Source organism: Ips typographus, linkage group LG6, assembly GCF_016097725.1.
Source record: "Ips typographus isolate SLU linkage group LG6, UJ_Ityp_2.0, whole genome shotgun sequence".
NCBI lineage: Eukaryota > Metazoa > Arthropoda > Insecta > Coleoptera > Curculionidae > Ips > Ips typographus.
In genome coordinates this window covers 9,557,849-9,575,926 of record NC_138427.1, presented here as the reverse complement: position 1 = coordinate 9,575,926, position 18,078 = coordinate 9,557,849, and the positions used below count along the sequence as shown (strand labels likewise).

The 18,078-nt window shown below is 36.5% G+C and overlaps 7 protein-coding genes and 1 pseudogene across 10 annotated transcripts; 3 read left to right on the top strand and 5 right to left on the bottom strand.

Moving 5' to 3' along the window:
* Positions 1-10: 10 nt before the first annotated feature.
* COX7B (Cytochrome c oxidase subunit 7B) lies at positions 11-627 on the bottom strand. The gene is made up of 2 exons (XM_081981301.1): positions 466-627; positions 11-369 (listed from the first exon to the last, which is right to left on the bottom strand). Exons 1-2 carry the CDS (start codon positions 506-508, stop codon positions 122-124), a joined length of 291 nt encoding a protein of 96 aa, XP_081837427.1. The 5' UTR covers positions 509-627; the 3' UTR covers positions 11-121.
* A 96-nt stretch (positions 628-723) lies between these two features.
* On the bottom strand, positions 724-1,518 carry LOC145730204 (heat shock protein 67B3-like). The gene has a single exon (XM_081981297.1). The coding sequence runs from the start codon at positions 1,389-1,391 to the stop codon at positions 852-854; it is 540 nt and encodes a 179-aa protein (XP_081837423.1). The 5' UTR covers positions 1,392-1,518; the 3' UTR covers positions 724-851.
* A 1,421-nt stretch (positions 1,519-2,939) lies between these two features.
* LOC145730203 (protein lethal(2)essential for life pseudogene) lies at positions 2,940-3,717 on the top strand (annotated as a pseudogene).
* Positions 3,718-3,761: 44 nt separating this feature from the next.
* Positions 3,762-6,573, bottom strand: Rassf (Ras association family member). Its single transcript, XM_081981278.1, has 8 exons — positions 6,384-6,573; positions 5,655-5,920; positions 5,312-5,600; positions 5,007-5,256; positions 4,767-4,955; positions 4,532-4,712; positions 4,062-4,480; positions 3,762-4,002 (listed from the first exon to the last, which is right to left on the bottom strand). Exons 1-8 carry the CDS (start codon positions 6,421-6,423, stop codon positions 3,945-3,947), a joined length of 1,692 nt encoding a protein of 563 aa, XP_081837404.1. The 5' UTR covers positions 6,424-6,573; the 3' UTR covers positions 3,762-3,944.
* Positions 6,574-6,698: 125 nt separating this feature from the next.
* LOC145730208 (odorant receptor 49b-like) lies at positions 6,699-9,185 on the top strand. The gene is made up of 6 exons (XM_081981302.1): positions 6,699-7,267; positions 7,318-7,436; positions 7,490-7,693; positions 7,746-8,231; positions 8,283-8,438; positions 9,080-9,185. The coding sequence occupies exons 1-6, from the start codon at positions 7,072-7,074 to the stop codon at positions 9,128-9,130; spliced, it is 1,212 nt and encodes a 403-aa protein (XP_081837428.1). The 5' UTR covers positions 6,699-7,071; the 3' UTR covers positions 9,131-9,185.
* Positions 9,186-9,234: 49 nt separating this feature from the next.
* Fkbp59 (FK506-binding protein 59kD) lies at positions 9,235-11,170 on the bottom strand. Its single transcript, XM_081981281.1, has 6 exons — positions 11,011-11,170; positions 10,562-10,922; positions 10,391-10,514; positions 9,937-10,335; positions 9,523-9,881; positions 9,235-9,423 (listed from the first exon to the last, which is right to left on the bottom strand). The coding sequence occupies exons 2-6, from the start codon at positions 10,898-10,900 to the stop codon at positions 9,271-9,273; spliced, it is 1,374 nt and encodes a 457-aa protein (XP_081837407.1). The 5' UTR covers positions 10,901-10,922; positions 11,011-11,170; the 3' UTR covers positions 9,235-9,270.
* A 173-nt stretch (positions 11,171-11,343) lies between these two features.
* LOC145730189 (uncharacterized) lies at positions 11,344-14,805 on the top strand. Of its 4 annotated transcripts, none has more exons than XM_081981273.1 (9): positions 11,344-11,649; positions 11,716-11,835; positions 11,890-12,036; positions 12,094-12,140; positions 12,490-12,546; positions 12,676-12,777; positions 12,833-13,106; positions 13,165-13,338; positions 13,389-14,805. In XM_081981273.1, the coding sequence occupies exons 1-9, from the start codon at positions 11,601-11,603 to the stop codon at positions 14,618-14,620; spliced, it is 2,202 nt and encodes a 733-aa protein (XP_081837399.1). In that variant the 5' UTR covers positions 11,344-11,600; the 3' UTR covers positions 14,621-14,805. The 4 variants fall into 4 exon arrangements, with proteins under 4 accessions (XP_081837399.1, XP_081837398.1, XP_081837401.1 ...); XM_081981272.1 differs by having other exon boundaries at positions 12,673-12,777; XM_081981275.1 differs by lacking the exon at positions 12,490-12,546.
* On the bottom strand, positions 14,783-17,265 carry Tom70 (translocase of outer membrane 70). Its single transcript, XM_081981279.1, has 6 exons — positions 16,717-17,265; positions 16,082-16,365; positions 15,708-16,031; positions 15,401-15,648; positions 15,127-15,347; positions 14,783-15,076 (listed from the first exon to the last, which is right to left on the bottom strand). The coding sequence occupies exons 1-6, from the start codon at positions 17,124-17,126 to the stop codon at positions 14,911-14,913; spliced, it is 1,653 nt and encodes a 550-aa protein (XP_081837405.1). The 5' UTR covers positions 17,127-17,265; the 3' UTR covers positions 14,783-14,910.
* Positions 17,266-18,078: the final 813 nt, after the last annotated feature.

Here is an 18,078-nt window from a genome sequence, read left to right as displayed (position 1 = left end):
ACCTAGGAAGTTCACTATAAAACAATTTTATTTGTAAGCCTTAGAGGTGTGAAAGAAAACAAAAGGACCTATAATACAAATTAATGACTAACTTCAATCACTACAGGTGTTAACATTTTATTTAAGACTTGTAGTTATCAATAACTGCGGGTTTTTCTGGATAATCATTGTAGAACTCAAACACTCCAAGTCCTTTCCCAGCTATGAGACTGCCAGCTAGAGCGGCAATCCCCAGTAGCAACTGGGCATTGTATTTCCTTTGCTGGGCATCATAGTTTGTCTGCCAACTGCCTGAAGGTGAGGGGAGGTCGTTGTAAGCGGCTCCCGGTGCCGGACCATGTCCATGAGAAGCTTGTCTGCATTGCCCCACTGGACACAAAAAGTTTATGTAATTAGGAGGGTTTTTAGGTTAGGGTGGTACCCCAATACTTAGAAGACGGAAAATTATAGATTTGATGTATTTACCTTGTCTGGCAATTAATTGTGCCATCCTTCTTGGTATCTGCATTTTGTTGGCAATGTTTAAAACTAATTTTTTAACTGAAAAAGTACAATTCTGTTATGCAACCCAAATGGGGACCCCGAAAAAACTGACAACCTGAAAGGTGTCGTGCCTGTCAAGTGTCAACAAAACGTCATCAACTGATGAACAACTAACTAGAGAGGAGCAAGTTGTAGGAATGTGCTGATCCTGGAGAAACTTGGAGAAAAATTAAATCAACATTTCTTTTTCTAGATTCTTTATTATCTATTAAAGTACAAAATTATCACAAAAACTTAAATAAAACTAAACTGGCAGTCTTCTTAACAAAAATGGAACAAAAAAAAATACTGATCACATTTTGGTTGATCTACTTATGAGAGCCTTTCCTGCCAAGTCGTTTTGGCTTAAATTTTTTCTGCACCTTCTGTCCCACACTCTTTACTGGACCAGTCAGCGTAATAGGAATCTCCCTGAACGGGACCTGCTTACCCTCCAATTTTTTCGGAGCCGTGATGTTTAGCACCCCGTCCGAAGTTAGTTTTGATTGTAGTTTTTCCGCATCAAACTCCTCGGGAAGCGTATACTTCCTGATGAAGTGTCTGGAAATGTAGCCGTGCTCATCTTGCCGTTCTTCGTGTTTTCCCTCAATAGTGATCACATTGTCCCCGGTAAGTTTGACCGTAATTTCCTCAGGTTTGAACTGCTGAACATCGACGCTGGCTTGAAAATTGTCTTTGGTGGTGGTGATCTCGGACTTCTCTGCTTGCTCCAAATCGTGGAGAGTTTTGCTCAACTGTTGAGTTTTGAAATTCACCAGGTCTTCATCCAAAAACGGGGCTAATAGTGATAGACTCCAGTTTCGACGGACGGGACGAATTTCGTCGAATAAAAGCGGTAGTAAAGCCATTTCTTTTAACACTTTTGCACTAACGAATTATAATACAGTTAACTGGGAAAGCTTTCTTTACCTTGTTGCACTTAGAAGTCGGTACGAACGCTTAATAAATTCCAACTGACGGAGAACGACAGAGCCCCCTTCTTTTTATACTTTCAAGTAAGAACGCGGGAATTGTCTAGAATCGTGCAGAAGTTCCCTGAACGCTCGCTAGGCGGAGCCGCGGATAATTCGAAGAATAAGCCACGACAGTGTTGCCAAATTGCTAAACCATCTTAGAGAAGACTGAAAAGATATTGTTAAATAATTTATTTTAAGCAAATGAACAAACATAAATTAATTTTTTAAGTAAAAATAATAACCGTAACTTGTTTAAAAACATGAATGTCAAATAGAAATAGTCAGTTTTGTGTTTAGCTATAGTATGTCCAAGGTTTTCCTGTTGATTGTAAATGGCTTTTAAATTGTAATAAAAGTAGGTATAGTAGATAGTAGTAATAAATGGTAATCGTTTGTGATTGATCAAAAATGCGGCAGGGTGAAGCTTTTCTGATCAATCACAACTACCCACTCTCCGGAAACTGTAAGGACATCACAAAATCTGCACATATAGACTTAAATGTGTGTTATGCCCTACAGTAGTGATTATAAAGCTTTAAAAAATCAAAATCAAAATGAAAACGTATGAAAATGAGACTGCAGACTGTAGGACTAACATTTGAAAAATAAACTATTTGATAATTCATTTCTACTTTACAAGTTGTTTTTGAATCAAATTTTATTTACTACTCAGCAACTCAGTGGCAAAAACTCGAGTAGTTCTTCATTATTTGTAACCATCGCATAATTACAAGAAAAACTTACCAGAAACGTAAACAAAACGTTTAATTAAAAACAAAAAAAGTGCGGCAACGCCGCGATCGGCGAATTCCAGTATTTCCAGTCTGTGCAGAATTTACTTGAATTCAAAATACAAAACTGTTCATTGAATGCTGCGACTAGATTTTGGAAAACTTGAGTATGACTTGAGTAATTTTACTGTTTTTTTGCTGTTAGAACGTAATTTTAATGCATGGTTTGGATTTGAATTGTGTGTTGAATTAATTTGATAAATTTTGCAGTTTTCAATATAATTTTTTGGCGCAACTTGTGTACTTATCAAGAGAGTTCAGACTTGCGCATAATGGCGAGTTTATTACAAGGTAATTTGAATTTGAGTTACGTTTTTGCATTTAAGCAAGAAAAAAGCCAGTTCAGAGTTCAGGTTCAGCCAGTAAGTAGGTATCCTACAACTGGCTATCGGTTCTATGTTAAACTTAAGCTTATTAATAACTAAAACATTTTGGTTGGACTCATTATAGTATTCTTTTACTGAAAAAAAACAATAACTTTTGAGATTCAATGTGTTTTAAGTTGTCTCTTTTGAAAAACAGAGTTTAAAAGAATCAATACCGGTATACATTCAATGAACAGTTGTTTGAAATAATAGAAGAGTTCCATGGCAACGCACGCGTTTTCGCGAATTATCGAGAACGCCTGGGGCGCAGGTATAAATAATCGTTCTACCGGCGAATCCGCCATCAGTCAAATTTGAGCGTTCGTAGTGAATACTCAGCGATCAGTGGTGAAAAGAAAAAGTGCGCTAGTGATACAAAAATGGCTTTGCTACCATTGTTGTTCGACGACCCGTGGCTGTCCAGCCCAACCTTGCTGAGGCCCTCCAGAATTCTGGACCAGCACTTTGGATTGAGCCTGGACCCTGAAGACATTTTCCAGCCCCATAATCTCAACAACCGTCTGCTTACCAGGACCCCGGCTGGCTACCTGAGAAACTGGCGCTCCAATGCTTCCCAAGGGGACGCCGGATCCACCGTCACATTTGACAAGGACAAGTTCCAGGCCAACCTTGACGTGCAACAGTTCAAGCCTGAAGAAATTTCGGTCAAAGTCACTGGAGACAACGTCTTGACTATTGAGGGGAAGCACGAGGAGAAGAAGGACGAGCACGGACACATTTCCAGACACTTTGTGAGAAGATACGTGTTGCCCAAGACCTGCGACATGAGCAAGATTGAGTCCAAGTTGTCTTCAGATGGGGTTCTCACCATTACAGCTCCTAATGTGGAAGCCATGGAAGTGGAGCACAAAACCGTTCCAATCACTCAAACTGGGGAACCTGCTAAGGCTCAACCAGTTGAACAGAAGAAGTAATCTCATTTTGTTTAATTTTGTAGACATGTAAGGTTTTTGTGATTTTTTTTGAGACTGTTTTAGGATTAATTTTCATTCCATTTCTTGTAAGTTTCAGTTTTGTAAAATAAAAGTTTCTTCAATAAAATGTTGTCTTTTTTTAGCTCTTTCAGGTGATTAAAAGTTCCAACATAGTAAAAACTCACCTATTATTTATTATCATAGCAGAGACAATTAATCAGAGTAAAAATTTTGTGTTAGTGACCATCATAAACAATAATAAAGTAAATAATCTTGATATAAATAAAATAATTAATAAAGCTTAGTTCCTATGATGCACTGATATATCACCATGGTAGTTTGAGTAATCAATACTCAAGAAGGCTTCAATTTTTGCATATAATGGGCTATCCGTCTCTTCATTTCCTCATACCTTTAATAAAAAAATAATAAATTGCCTTAAATTAAATCTTCCTAAGTGTTATTACATACTTGGCCTTGACTTTAATTACTTCACGTTCCTCCTGCACATAGTATTGCTCCAAAATAGCTCTGCATTCGACCAGGGAGAGATTCAAAAATTGCGCCACCTCACTACTCACTTCCTGAGTAGTATTGCTATCCATCAGAAACAATTTGGCAACGTCTTCATGAGGCCCCAACAGCACTCGGCTCAATAACGGGTACTCGTCGTCTTTCAGCCGGCGCTGTTCTCCATTGTCCCTCACCACAAACAATGCGAAATTGTTGCAGTCACTTTCCACTTTGTACTTCTCCAAGAGGAGTTTGATGACGTCTTGAGTGTTCACCATCGAAGTGACCCACACGCTCATCTGACTGCCGTGGGGCGGAGTGAAAAAACTGGTTTCACGATCGTAAAAATGGCCGTTAATCGAACACCTTCGTTTAACCTGCGCAAATGCGGATTAAGTACCAAAAACGTGACAGCAAAACAGTTGTACCTTGCTTCGGGATAAACGGCGACCAGGACGTCGCTTAATTGCTGTAGAACCACTTTTGTACGGTCTTCTCAGTACGACCTCTTCAGATACTGAGCTGACGTCAGCGCTTGTTGCACTTAACCGTTCCAAATCTGGGGTATTTTGTCTCAGTCTCTCTAAACAGTCTGGACCCGACATAGACCTTTATTAATGACATTAATTTACAATTTTATTTCAGGCTTTAAAACATACTAACCTGTTTAGGTTATTACCCATTAAAGTCCACGTTTCTTCCGTACTATTGCTACAACTTATTAAAGGAATTTTATCTTCAGTCAAACTGGTATCAGTCGTTACACTACAATCTAAGGGCGCTTTCAAAGTGCTAGAGTCTTCAGTTATTGTCACTGTACTGCTACTTAGTTTATTTGTCAACTCGGACAAGCTGAAACACTCTGATATCATCCATATTACCAGAAACTTAAATAACTCTCACCTGGACGAATCTCCACTGCTTTCGGTGCTGATTTGTGATGGTAGTGGTACTGGCATGGTTTGATACAACTTTTCACCTTCATCAACTATCCGTTCCACTTGTAGTAATTTGTCCAGTTCATCCATTTCAACGTTTTTAACGTCCAACTTTGCAGGTAACGTTACACTTTTGGGCATCAGACTTTTAGGGGAATTTGGTTCGCTATTGTCCAGAACACTGACATCAATAGACTCAGATCCACTTTCTATACCTGATGAAGAAGAACTGATTATAAAATGAAGTTGATAAATAAGAATAATACTAACCTGTGTCAGATCTGGTGATTGTACTTGAACTCATTGAAATGTCATTCAAACTGGTATCTCTAGATATGTTCTCTATATCATCATCAGTGTCATATTCTGGACTGGAACTGACTTGATAAGAGTTGCGCTTGCGCACCGTGACAACAGTCCTCTGGTCGTCATTCTCTTTCAAGTGAATCACTCCCTGAATACCCCAATGAATACGCAATGAACCTTCCAAAATGTATCTTCCATTCACCTCCCTACATCGTATTTCACCGCTTTTTCCCTCGTAATATTGATTGTAAACCTATAAAATAACAATCACAAAATGATACTTCTATACTGATCCCACTAGGTATACCCTAATTTTAGACTCTAAAGTGGATCTGGGTGTTAAACATTTGTTGCCGATTTTTGGCGATTCCTTTTTGCCAAAACTGGTGTGCGACTCGACCCGGCTGCCGTGGCCAAACAGTTGAGGGCCGAATAAAGCACCATAACAAGGCACATGACAGTAAGGCACTCCCTTGTGTTCTGCATGTTGACCTGGGTTTAATCGTTTGCCGCACTCTTCGCACCGTAAACATTCCGGGTGCCAGTTGTAGCCCAAAGAATGCATTCTTTCCGCTAGAAGGAACATTTCTGTGTTTAAAAATGCATAGTTCAATGTCCTCAACTGACATTGGATTCAAGAATTTTGACATCCCCGGTAATTTACCAATAGAATATTTAAAAAAAAGCCCTTGTATGGTTGGAAAATGATTGCAAAGTATACTGGAATGCCCTTAATAAATGCGCGCTTTCAAAAATTAGTAGAAATATCATTTTTTAAAGTCGTGCACCATCAATAGGTTGTTCTTAAAATGGAACAGACTTCAAAAACAAAAACAGGACACTACATTTTTAAAAATGCAAAAAATGTTACTTTATTTCATTAAAACTTAATAGTAATGTGAATTTTGGCTATAAGAAACTATCTTAAGTAGTATGAAAGTTTGCAGTTCTATCTGTAACTAACAAAAAGCAATTAAATAAAATTAAAACCAAAAAAAGAAGCCAACCAAATGTGAACGTTCCTCCAAGGACTTACCGAAATAAACGGGTTTTTGGCACTTGTGACATTTCCACATCGTTTGGGCGTGTCAGCTAAATTATTTCATAAATATTTACCGGTTAGTAACTGATAAACAAAATCGAAAAGTGCGGTAATTAAAATTATTTTTAATTATAAAAAAGAAAAGTTCACTGCACCGACCCAACCACACAAACACAACAAAAAGCTCAAGTCAAATGTCAAAATACAATTTTGTTTGACATATCATGTGACATAGCGGTGATATTGCAAAATCAAAGACTACAAATTCTTACTAGAAGGGAAACGCCGCCATACCTGAAAACTGCTTTTTTGACCAATCGCAAATTACATTTTAAGTCTGTACTGTGATTCCACCATTTATTGCATTACACACTAATTTCAATTTAATTTTATTAGAAACAAAAAAAAACCTGATTACTATTTTCCTTTTACCAGTTGATTTGTTTTTGACAGTTAACCGTTAAGGTATAAACATAAGGTTGATATAATTTGATGTTTTATACCATCAAAGTATCAATTACCTTCTGAACAGCTATTACAAGGGATGCCCTAGCTTTGATTTAAAATGATGATTGTCATGAATTTTAGTCGTCATTCAAGGAGATAATCAGTATAGTGGCTTAAACCCTTTGATGTCTATACAAAACTAAAAATTGGGTCAGTCACTTTATAAAGCGACAGTATGAAGGTTCTCCAACGAGAAACTGAAATAACATTTTTCAAATTTAACATTTGGGTATTAAAAACGTGTCTTTTATGGCCTGAAGACTTAAATTACAAGTACGACAAAAAACGATTTATTAAAGACTTGACAATGGTGGCGTCTTTAATGCCGTGCTTTTTGCCTATTCTAGCCGATTTCCTACAACAATTATATGGTGGGTTTCACTCCTTTTTCTCTGTGTATTACTGTTTTTATTTATTACAGAAGAAGTTCCCGACTTAACTGAAGCTGTAGAAAACATGATAGCGTTGAACTGCTTGATAGGAATGTTTTATATGGTGATTTGTTTTGTGCGAAACCGCAGGATGATTATTAAACTTATGGCAAGAACTTCCTAAGCAATATGTCTGATTAAAGTTAATCTTAAATATTCTAGATTGATATCAGAACATTCAATAAATACGGAAACGACTCAATTACTCAGGAAGTGGATAATAAGGCAAATCTGTTCAGTAAAATGTTTATGTTTTACGGGATTTTAGGCAACTTTGTTTACATGGCAATGCCGCAAATTAGAGTTAGTAAATGTCACCTAAAGCGCACTGAAGATATGATTGAAAAAGGTGTCCCTTGTGGACTTGTAAGAACATCAAAATTTTTAATCAGAATGAAATCAAATTTGATTTGTGCAGGTGGTTCGCAGCTATTTTCCGTTCAAATTCGACTATTCCCCAGTGTTTGAAATTGTTTTCGTTCACCAGATTTACACTTGCACTATGGTGTCCGTGGTGGTTTTGGTACTGACTATGCTTTTTTGTGGGTTCCTGATGCATATAGTCAATCAGTTGAAACACTTACGGGTGCTGATCGCACGCTTAAAAAACGTACCCCCCGAAACGTTTGAAAGAAAGCTGATTTTTGTGGTACGGTACCACGTAGCTATAATACAGTATGTAATTTGGGAGTACTGTTCAATAGATTCAACCAAAGATTGTGTAATATACAGTACCATGCTTTTGTTCTACATCACTCTCACGTCGGTGGTACTGAGCGTACTATGCTTTGAAATTCTAATGGTGGACGCTTTTGCCGATTCTGTCCGGTTTACTTTGCACTTGCTCGGTTGGCTGATTATTCTTCTGTCAATTTGTTATAACGCGCAACTGGTACTGGATCAGGTAAGATCACGTGATTTTTTCCTACATATACAATTATAATACGAGTTCAAGAGTCAAGAAGTAGCCAATGACGTATACTCTCTGGATTGGTTCAATTTATCTGTTGATGTTCAGAAAAAAGTCCAAACTGTCATAATGCGATCCCAGAAGGCTTTGGTAATGGAAGCTGGCGGTATGGGAGTTGTGAGTTTATCGGCATTTTTGAAGGTATACGACAGTTTAGCTAAAACAGTGTACAGGGTGGGCCAAATTTTAGGGGTAGTATTTAAATGGAAAGTGCTCTTATTAATAGAGATTGACAAAAACTGGTCGGTGTTTGAAGCTCAAATTTAATAGAAAACCTAATGCCAAAAACCGTTGGTTAATATCTCCGTCACCATTTGATATAGTTTTTTTATATTAGACACGGTTTTTGAGATACCCACATAAAAATTGTTTTTGTAAATGGAACACCCTATATATTATTTCATTTTTGAAAAGACCTTAAAATTACCATTCTAATGACATATAACGATATTTCAAAATTTTTTCTTTTTAACGATTTTTTTGTGCGTATCTAAAAAACCGTGTTTAATAGAAAATAACTTTTTACACTACTGGATTCTACGCAAAAGTTGCGGTAGAAATGCATTTTTAGAAATAAAAAATATTGCATATGGAAGTTTTGAAGAAAAGTACGAATTCGGAGTAGCACCCTATATCTGTCAAACGGTGACAGATATTAACCAACGGTTTTCGTCATTGTTTTGTATTAAATTTCATTGACATCAGTTTTTGACTATTTCTATTAATAAGAGCACTTCCCATTTAAATACGTCCTTGTACATTTCACAAACTTATTATTTTAGGTACTCAGTTCTGCGTATTCCTTCTTCACGTTGCTGTTGAAATTTAAATAAAAAATTTGATGTTATAGCGAACTGACCTGTAGAAAACCATAAAATCGCACAAGCATTTTTGAGTTTTAGTCCCAAAACCTCAGATGGTAAACACAGACAACACATTGAATAGTGAAAGGAGATTATATTAAGAAATAGATTTACATATCTTTAAATTCGCCACTACTGTTAAGCAACAAAATATTCGGATTTTCTTTTTCAAATTCACTCGGTTCCCGTTCCCGGTCCTCTTTCCCCCATTCGCCCACACAACTCATTACATTCGGCTCCTTTTCTTTCTCATTCTCCTCCCGCTTTTATCCATTCACATAAAAGAAGATACACACAAAACAATTAACCAATTTTATTTTAATAACTAGCAAATTTCATTTATTATTTTAATTTCCATTCACCTGGGTATCCATTTTCGCAAATCTATCAAACATATTAGCGTAGATCTTCTTCTCTTTTTGCAGCTGTTCTTTCAAGATCTTGTTACAAGCGTTCAGTTGTGCTTTGGCTGCTGAATTATTGGGATCAACCTTTAAGCACTCAGCAAAGTCCTTGGCGGCTAATTGAGCTTCTTTCAGGTTCAATAAAGCCTGGCCGCGTCGGAACAATGCTTTCTCGTTTTTGGGATCCAACTCCAATGCTTTGGTCGCAGCTGCGTTTGCCTCAAAGTTGTCATTCTTTTTCAAATGACACAAAGCTATGTTTAAGTAAGAGGCCAACAGTAGGGACTTTCTCTGTTCAACTATTTCATTATCACTATCTACAAAAAAAAAATTGTATTGCAATAGGACTTTAGTTAAAATGTGAAAAATTACCAGTATCATTTTCCAGGAATGTTTGGATTTTCTTGTACAAATTAATAGCCAAATCATACTTGGCATCCTTAAAATAACCAGTTCCTTTGTCTTTAAACAATTTACATTGTTCAATTTTTTCTGCAGCATCCATGGCCCAACTTTCCTTGGCCTTTTCAAAGTTTTTCAGTGTAACCACATACTCTACAGTGGCATCAGGTGGAATATTGTACTGAACAGATCCTTTATTTCCAAATGCATACTTTGGCTTGATAATCAATTTGGAAGATTCTAGTTTTTTAAACTTTAAAAGTGCTTTCTCCACCCCTTCAATCACATCAAGGGCGGCGCCTTCACCAATGTTGAATGTTACATCTCTGTCTTCAAATACGCGATCTTGGAATTTCCCAATCAAATGGACTGTAATAATTAAGGGTTTTAAAAACCATTTAAATAAATTTTAGGGTTTATTTACCTTGAACCTGAGCTCCATCATTAGGTGTAGTATAACCGGCACCAAGTGTTAACACTTCAGCCCTTTCAATTCCCCCATCTTTGGCAGGACTCAAATCTTCACCCTTCCAATCTATAACTTCAACCTACACTTAATTTGTAAATATACATTCAAACATTTTTTCAGACTCACATCAAATTTTAGTGTTGCATTTGGAGGTATTGCTGGAGGGCTACCACCCTCTCCATATGCATAATTGGGGGCGCAGGTTAGTATGGCCTGTTCACCCTTTTTCATTGTTGCCACTCCAATGTCCCATGCTTTAATCACACTACCCTTCCCCAGATCAAATTCAAAGGGAGAGTCTCTATCACGGCTCGAATCAAATTTGGTTCCATCCAACAGAGTACCAGTGTAATGAACTGTGACTTTAGATCCTTGAGGAGGAAGGGAATTGCCTACTCCCTCCTTCAAAATTTGCTTCAACACTCCACCATCTTGTGAGGGAGATATGTCCACTTCTACAGACATTTTGCTTTTCCAAAGTTGGAAACTGAAGTTGATAAATGGGAATAAATCAGATTCTACACTGTTCCTATACAAAATTGATTTTGGTTTTAATAAATAAAAGAGTTTTTTACCTTTGATGAAAATAGTGCACTCCCAATCACTTGTATAAAGTAGCGCCTTAAATTGTTCACGGAAATACACAGATTTCCCTATTTATTTAATGCCGTTTAGGTTTGAAATGTTTGAATAACCCTCCAACCGGTCTCACTGCCTTAAAAAATTGGAACAAAATGGTGTTTTCAGTTTTCTAGAACTGAAAACGACTTAAAAATTACATTTGACAGAGTGTGACAGTTGACAACTCAGTCACGTGGCAAAAAAGTGAGGTTATAAGATTGTTTACAAAACATAAGCATTCTAATGTTATTTAAAATTAAAATAAAAGTGAAAATGTGGTACATTTCGATAAACGCATTTGGATAATATAAAACAATAATTAAAATGGTGGTTAGAGTTTTTAATTTGTGGCCATGGACTTTTTTTTTTTTGGACCTGGATAAATTTAGTACCACCACAGAAAATACCACAAGCTATTTTCTGTGGTACCACATTAAAATTTCTATGGTCAAAAATATCCACTTATGTAGTATATGTGAAGGTGATAACCAGTAGTAATCTTATCAGTACCTACACTTAAACAGGTTTTTGGGTTGTTTACACTATGATTAGTAGTAAACTGAAAATGGAAGTAACATCTAATAAAAACTTAGGTAAGTTTCTACTATATTTTATAGATCTAATTAGTAATTATTGTTTTACATTTATCATATACCTAGATAGTGGTGAGCACTTCCACTGCCAAATGTGTGATGTCACAGTGCATAAAAATGATAGAGAAAATCACCTTAAAGGAGCAAAACACCAGTACAGAATCCGACTGAGGGAATCCAAAATTAGTAACTTTGACCCTAAATTAATCAACTCTTAACTTTATATCATCCACTTAACAGAACAAATAAATCCAGATCTGCACTGCCACATATGCAAAACCAGCTTTACCAACTCGCACTTTTTCACCATACATATAGGTAGTAAAACCCATAAAAGGAATTTGAGAAGGAATCAAAGAAGATTAGCTAATGAAAATACTGAAAATAGTAAGTTTGGTGCTATTAATCTCCTATGGTTGGCAATGTCTAAATATATTTTTTTAGGACCTTCTGGAACAGTATCATGGTATAATATTGGAGAACCACATTTGGTATTCTATAATATAAGGCTTAACTCACATACTTATACCACTTCTGTACTGTCCACATTTCTAAACTATGTTTTTGAAAAGTGGTATATGTGTGTGTTAACCCTAAAAGCATGTTTGATTTCAATTATGTGTTTTATTTTTTTGAAAAGAGTTAAATGGTTTTTTGTATATTTATGAAGGCAATATTGCAAATTACCTCTTATAAGCTTTAAACTAGTTTTCATAATATTTTGATTTTGATAAAGAATACTTTTTTATAAAATTGTGCAAAAAAGTACACTTTTTTTGAATGATTTTTAGTGAAAAAACTTTTACTTTTTTTGCACTAGTGGTAGTCTCTTTTTTGCAGAACAGCCCCATTAATGCCGCATCATTTGGTAAACAACGATCTGATTGGTTAAAAATGGTGAGGTTTTGTTTTTTGTGTATCAATCCCAATCCTCTGACCAGTTTCGTCAAATTACAGTTCAAAAAAAAGAAAAAAAAAACAAAATGTCACTATTTATAAGCATAAATAACTATTTTAAATTAGCAGGGAAAAATTCGGCCAAAAGGCCGACGAGCTCCAATCCTGTGCAACCTAGTTTTGCCAATAGAAACTTACGGGGGAATATCAGATTATAGCAGCAGGCGCGAGGTATTTTTCCCTACTAAAGCAAACAAATTAACCACATTTTTATTACCATTAACAGAAGTATCGACCTAGAAATACTAAGAACCCTGAAGGTTACAACAAAACCTACATTTGCTCAGTAACGGCTTACTGGGCTATCAGCCTGGCTTTGGATGAAAACGTCGCAAGTTTCCAAATCAGCCTTAACGATAAAGAATGGGGGGATTTTGGGGATGCAGTTGTGAAAGTTGAGCTGAAAGAAGTTGACAGTCAAACTAATTTTACTTCCACATATGCCATTCAGTTCAAAGATATTTGCAGTAATGTTAAACATATTGAGTCTTTTACGGAAGGTGACTTATGTCTACGCTGCACTGGAACTTTTTGACTTTGATTAAATTTATTTTTTAGGAAGATTTGCATTTCATAAACTACTCAATCAAGTAAACAATGTTAAATCGCTAAAACAATCTGATGGTTATATTAAATTTGTGGTCTTTACTACTGCTTTGCCTGCTGACGCTATGAATAAACAGAGCACACTTCGTACGGAACATTTGCATGCACTTCATCAAGATTGCGTCTGTATGTTTTACAGGATTTATTTGGATTGTTGTATATGTGAGTATTTCCAGGTTCTTTGGAAGAAACCACAGTGATAGCTAAAAGTCTTAGCAACAGGAAAAAACTTGTGATAAATACGTCAGATACTAACGACAATATTTTCTTCTTTTATTGCACTGACAAGTACCACACTCTACCAAGAATTTACTTGTACACTCATCAAAGTAAACAGAAGCGCTTTGGAGCTGAAATAGATGAGCTAGTATCTGAACATTTACATAGTGACTATAAAGTGAACATACACAAAGATTTCATAAAGTACATAGAAAATTGGTGTGACGGATATTTAGGAGGAGATTACAAGCTGAACAAAGAAGATATTCTGGTAAAACTCAGTCATATGATGCTGAACAAGTTTAAGGTAGTAGCACAAGTAAAGAACAGTTTAGAAACAAATCGGAATTATGAAATTTGGCAACGCGCAGTTTCCTCAGTGGACTTAGTGGTTTTATCCAAAGACCCCGTGATTTTGTCGAAAATTTGCGCTCCAATTAACGTCCAAATCGAACGGGAGTTAGATCTAAGAATTGACGGTACCACCCGATCTATTGATTTACGACTGGACTCCAAGCAGGACCCCATTCGTAAACTTAAAAACCCAATTCTGAAAATGTACCTTTTTGAGGAAACCCTGGGTGAATTGTATCATAACATTCCTCTAGATGTGGCTTATGACTTTTTCTGGAAAGCTGGACTGACCCCGTTAATTCTTCAAGTTAAAAACTTGGAGGAACAATGTCAAGTTCTAGATATAATTAGTATGGTTAAATCGTTAGGGTTGACTAGAAGATACCTTTTAATAACTCCAGATCAAGACATAAAAAATTACTTAAGGTACCACATTAAGTCCCTTACGTTTTTTATCACTCTTGACGATGTCGCTCCTAAGCTGTCTGATTCGATGCTGAACGATGTGAAAATTAACGTCAGCGAGAAGTTTTCCTTGAGTTTAAGAGACATTCAACAATCTGATAGATTCTTCCAGAAGACAGTGACTGCTCATGAATTTTTTGATATGTCTTTGGGATGTTTCAGTTTCAAGTCGTTTGGCAACAATTTGGCTAGGAAGGACGGTAAGGCCAGTCCAATTGTACTGGATGATGATGTCCTCAAGAGGCTAAAGGAGGAAATCGACTTTAAAGACGAAAAGAAAGGGATTTGGTTTAGTCAGAAAGATGGACGGCCAAAATCATTGAGAGACATAGATCCCAATTTGTTTGCCTTTGGACGTTTTAAAAAATAACCCAACACTTTAATAGTACTGACACATGATTCTTGGTGGTTTCAAGACGATAAAGCCAAACATGGGTAAAAATAAAATCGTAAAAAAAGTGTAGTATTCTGCTGGCATTGACATCTCAATATCATTGAGAGATGGACACTTTGCGTGTTTAATTAAAAAGTATTAAATGTTTATTTTGCTTTTAATTTGTTTTTTTTTCAGTTAAAATATTTTTGACCCTGCTTTGAAGAGCGTATAATAATGATAATTAACGAATCTATTAACAGACTAGAATTTATTGATAACCAAGTTTACTCCACGCCTTTCATCAATTGTGGACCAATACCCATCCTGGAAGCGATTTTAAGCTGGGACGCTGCAGCGTCTCGTAACGAGAACAAATGAACCATCTCCGATTCGGACCTGGCCAATTTAATGGCCTTGTTGAACAAATCTATTGCTATGACTAAATTACCCCTAAAAAAGCCTTGATTTACTAGAATTTTATTAATAATTATTTAGCTTACCTTTGAACTTCCACTGTTCCTAAAGTTTCATATGCAAACTCGCACTTTTCATCAATATCAATCGCTTGTTTCATCAATTGCACAGCGTTTTCAATTTCCCCCTTCCATTGTAGCAGTAACAGCCCCCTGTGGACGTAAACAGACGCATTTGCCGGGTCAATTTTCAGCGCTCTCTGGTATAAATCTTCAGCTTCTTGGAATTCCTGTCTTTCAGTTTGAACCTACTCAACAATATCTTCTCTACATTAGGCAAATTAAAAAACTAAAATTTTACCTGAGCAAATAAAATGTAAGTTTCCGGACAACTAGGAAACTTGTCTATGGCTTTCCTGAAATCGTTCAAACTCGCCATCAGTACTGAAACATCTTGAGACTGCATCGCGTATCTGTAGTCCGTGTAGCACTTTTGCACTACAGCTATAGGAAAGTCGGGATTGAATTTCACTGCTTTTTCAAAGTCGTTTCTAGCTTCGTGCGTTTTTTCCATCAACAACATTACTTGACCTCTGTGATGGTAGACATCTTGAATTGAAGCCACTTTTTTATAGTCAGAACACATACAATCAAATTTGTTTAAGTACCCGAGATTTCCGGTCCTAAAGTCGCAGCTGTTTCAAAGTCCGCTAAACATTCATCCAGTTTTTCAGTTTGCATGTAAATAGATGATCTTTTGATCAAAGCGTTTACTTTAATGCTAGTATCAGCGGATTCCGACTCGATAATGTTAGTTAAATCATCTACAGCCTCTTTAAACTGTCCAGTAAGAAAATAGAAAGAAGCCCTTAAAGACAAGGCTTCCACTTTGAAATTTGATTCGGCTTCACTTAAGTTAAGTTCTTCAGTGCATGCTGCGATAATTTCCTCATACTTTTCAGTGGCAAACGCTAGCTTAGCTTTTAAAAACCCTGCAAAACACTATATAACACTTGGTCACGGCTCAGAGTGTAAAGCGCACCTCTCAGTTCACCCTGACCAAGTGGATCGGCAGTTTCTAGCAGTTTTTGATGGACCGGATCGTGGGAAAATGAAGCAAAGTAGGTTTTAATGAAATTTTTTGACGGCACTACTGGTTTTCGATTTTTCAGTGCTTCAGTTGCATTTTTCTTGCCCAATTCTTTTAACACCCGATCGGCCATTAAAAGAGCACTCTGATTACCGAAATTTTGTAGCAGACACACGGACGTTACGTCGTCTAGGGCGTTTTCCCAGTCTTTTATCATTTCATAAGCTTTTGCTCTCCTATAATCATACAAAATAACTTGTAGATGATTGAAAGTGTTTAATAACATGTATGACAAAGTAATTTGTGCCTTAAACTGCCATTTTAAAGATATTAAATACAATTGAAAATTTATGATCTGAAAGTGAAATTTCTGCAATTTTTTTTAGTTGTACCCTTAAATATCACCAACAGTGTAAAAACAATGTAAAAGCTGATAGCTTATCTTTCCAATTTAAATATGATATGGGGGTCACATCACATTACTTCCAGACCACACTGGAGATAATAAAAATATTAATATAAGTAAGATTAATCCCAAATAAATTCTACAAATTCCAATACATGGTAATTTTCTTCAAAATACATACCTATACAGTGCTTTTTCATATTTATTATTCAACTCGATGGCCTTCTCACAATCTGAAATAACTGAGCTCCATTTTTTGAGTTGCTCATAAGCCGCAGCTCTGTTTTGGTAGTAAGTGGCCAAATCGGTTTTGTACTCTTCTGGTATAATTTCAATGGCTTTATTATAGGAGGATATGGCCTCATCATACTTTCCTCTCCTGAAGTTTTCATTTCCTTCCGTTTTGAATCGTTGAGCGCGTTGAAAGGGCGTCTCTTCCACTTCGTTCTTTACCTCCTCCACTGAATGCAGAGACTGGTTCTTGCTGGTTTTCATGTACCAGTAGGCAAGCCCTACAGCTCCTACGGCGCCCAGCCCTAAGGCAATCTGCCATTTTAACGTGGAAATTCCAGATCCGCTGGATGAGACCATGGTTTTTCCAGTATACTAGTTGCTTGAAAACTGGTGTTTTTTTCCTGCCACTACTCCTCAGCCAAAACAAACAGAAAAGACATGAAAAAAAATCAAATTTGATTTGAGTTATCAATGAAGTCAAATTTTAGGTTAGGTTACTCTAGATTTCGTTGAATTGGCAACTTTTGTTTTAAACTGGAGCGGGAATGGGGTTAAAGTGACAACTGGATTTGCATAAATGTAGGCAACCAGTATTACAGAAAATTTTGCTGGTCAGAATTATTGAAAATGACTTTAAACTTTTGCGGATTTTGAGACTGAGGAGCCGTTCACTTTTCTTTAATAAGCATTACTAGGAAAAAAATGATGATGTAGTGACTTGGCAATAAACCTTGAGGGTCGACATTCTAATGTCGCCGGACATGAAAAAAAAACTGCCGACAGTTGTTGATACCGATACTGATCGATTATTACTTATTAGTTTGACTGCCAAACTTGTGGGGTGTGTCCTTGTCTGCACAAACCAAATCCTGTCTGTATGCCTGATTCTTCATAATAATGACGTCATTTAAAGCACACACACCCACACGATTGTAAAATATTTGCGCTCATTCACGCTGAAAGTGCGTATACACCAGCTTTTTTCAATAGGTTTTGCGTAACTGCATTCTTCAATTTAACGCATGGTTGGATGATCAAATTACTTACTGAATTTTAAAATTTACTTTCCAAACTTACAAATATCAACAAAACAGCTAATTAATGGTAAAAAGGCAATTTTTATGCAAATCACCCCATGTGGGAAATGTGTGATGTTGCAAACCAACTGACTAGGTTTCTTCAGAGGACAGTTAAACAGAAAAAAATTCTCGGTGCAGACTCCTACATCCGAGGTCGACATCCAGTGTAAACGTGGCCAATTAATTATATTGAACTTGATCGGATCAAAGATCTGAAAGGATCTGAACTG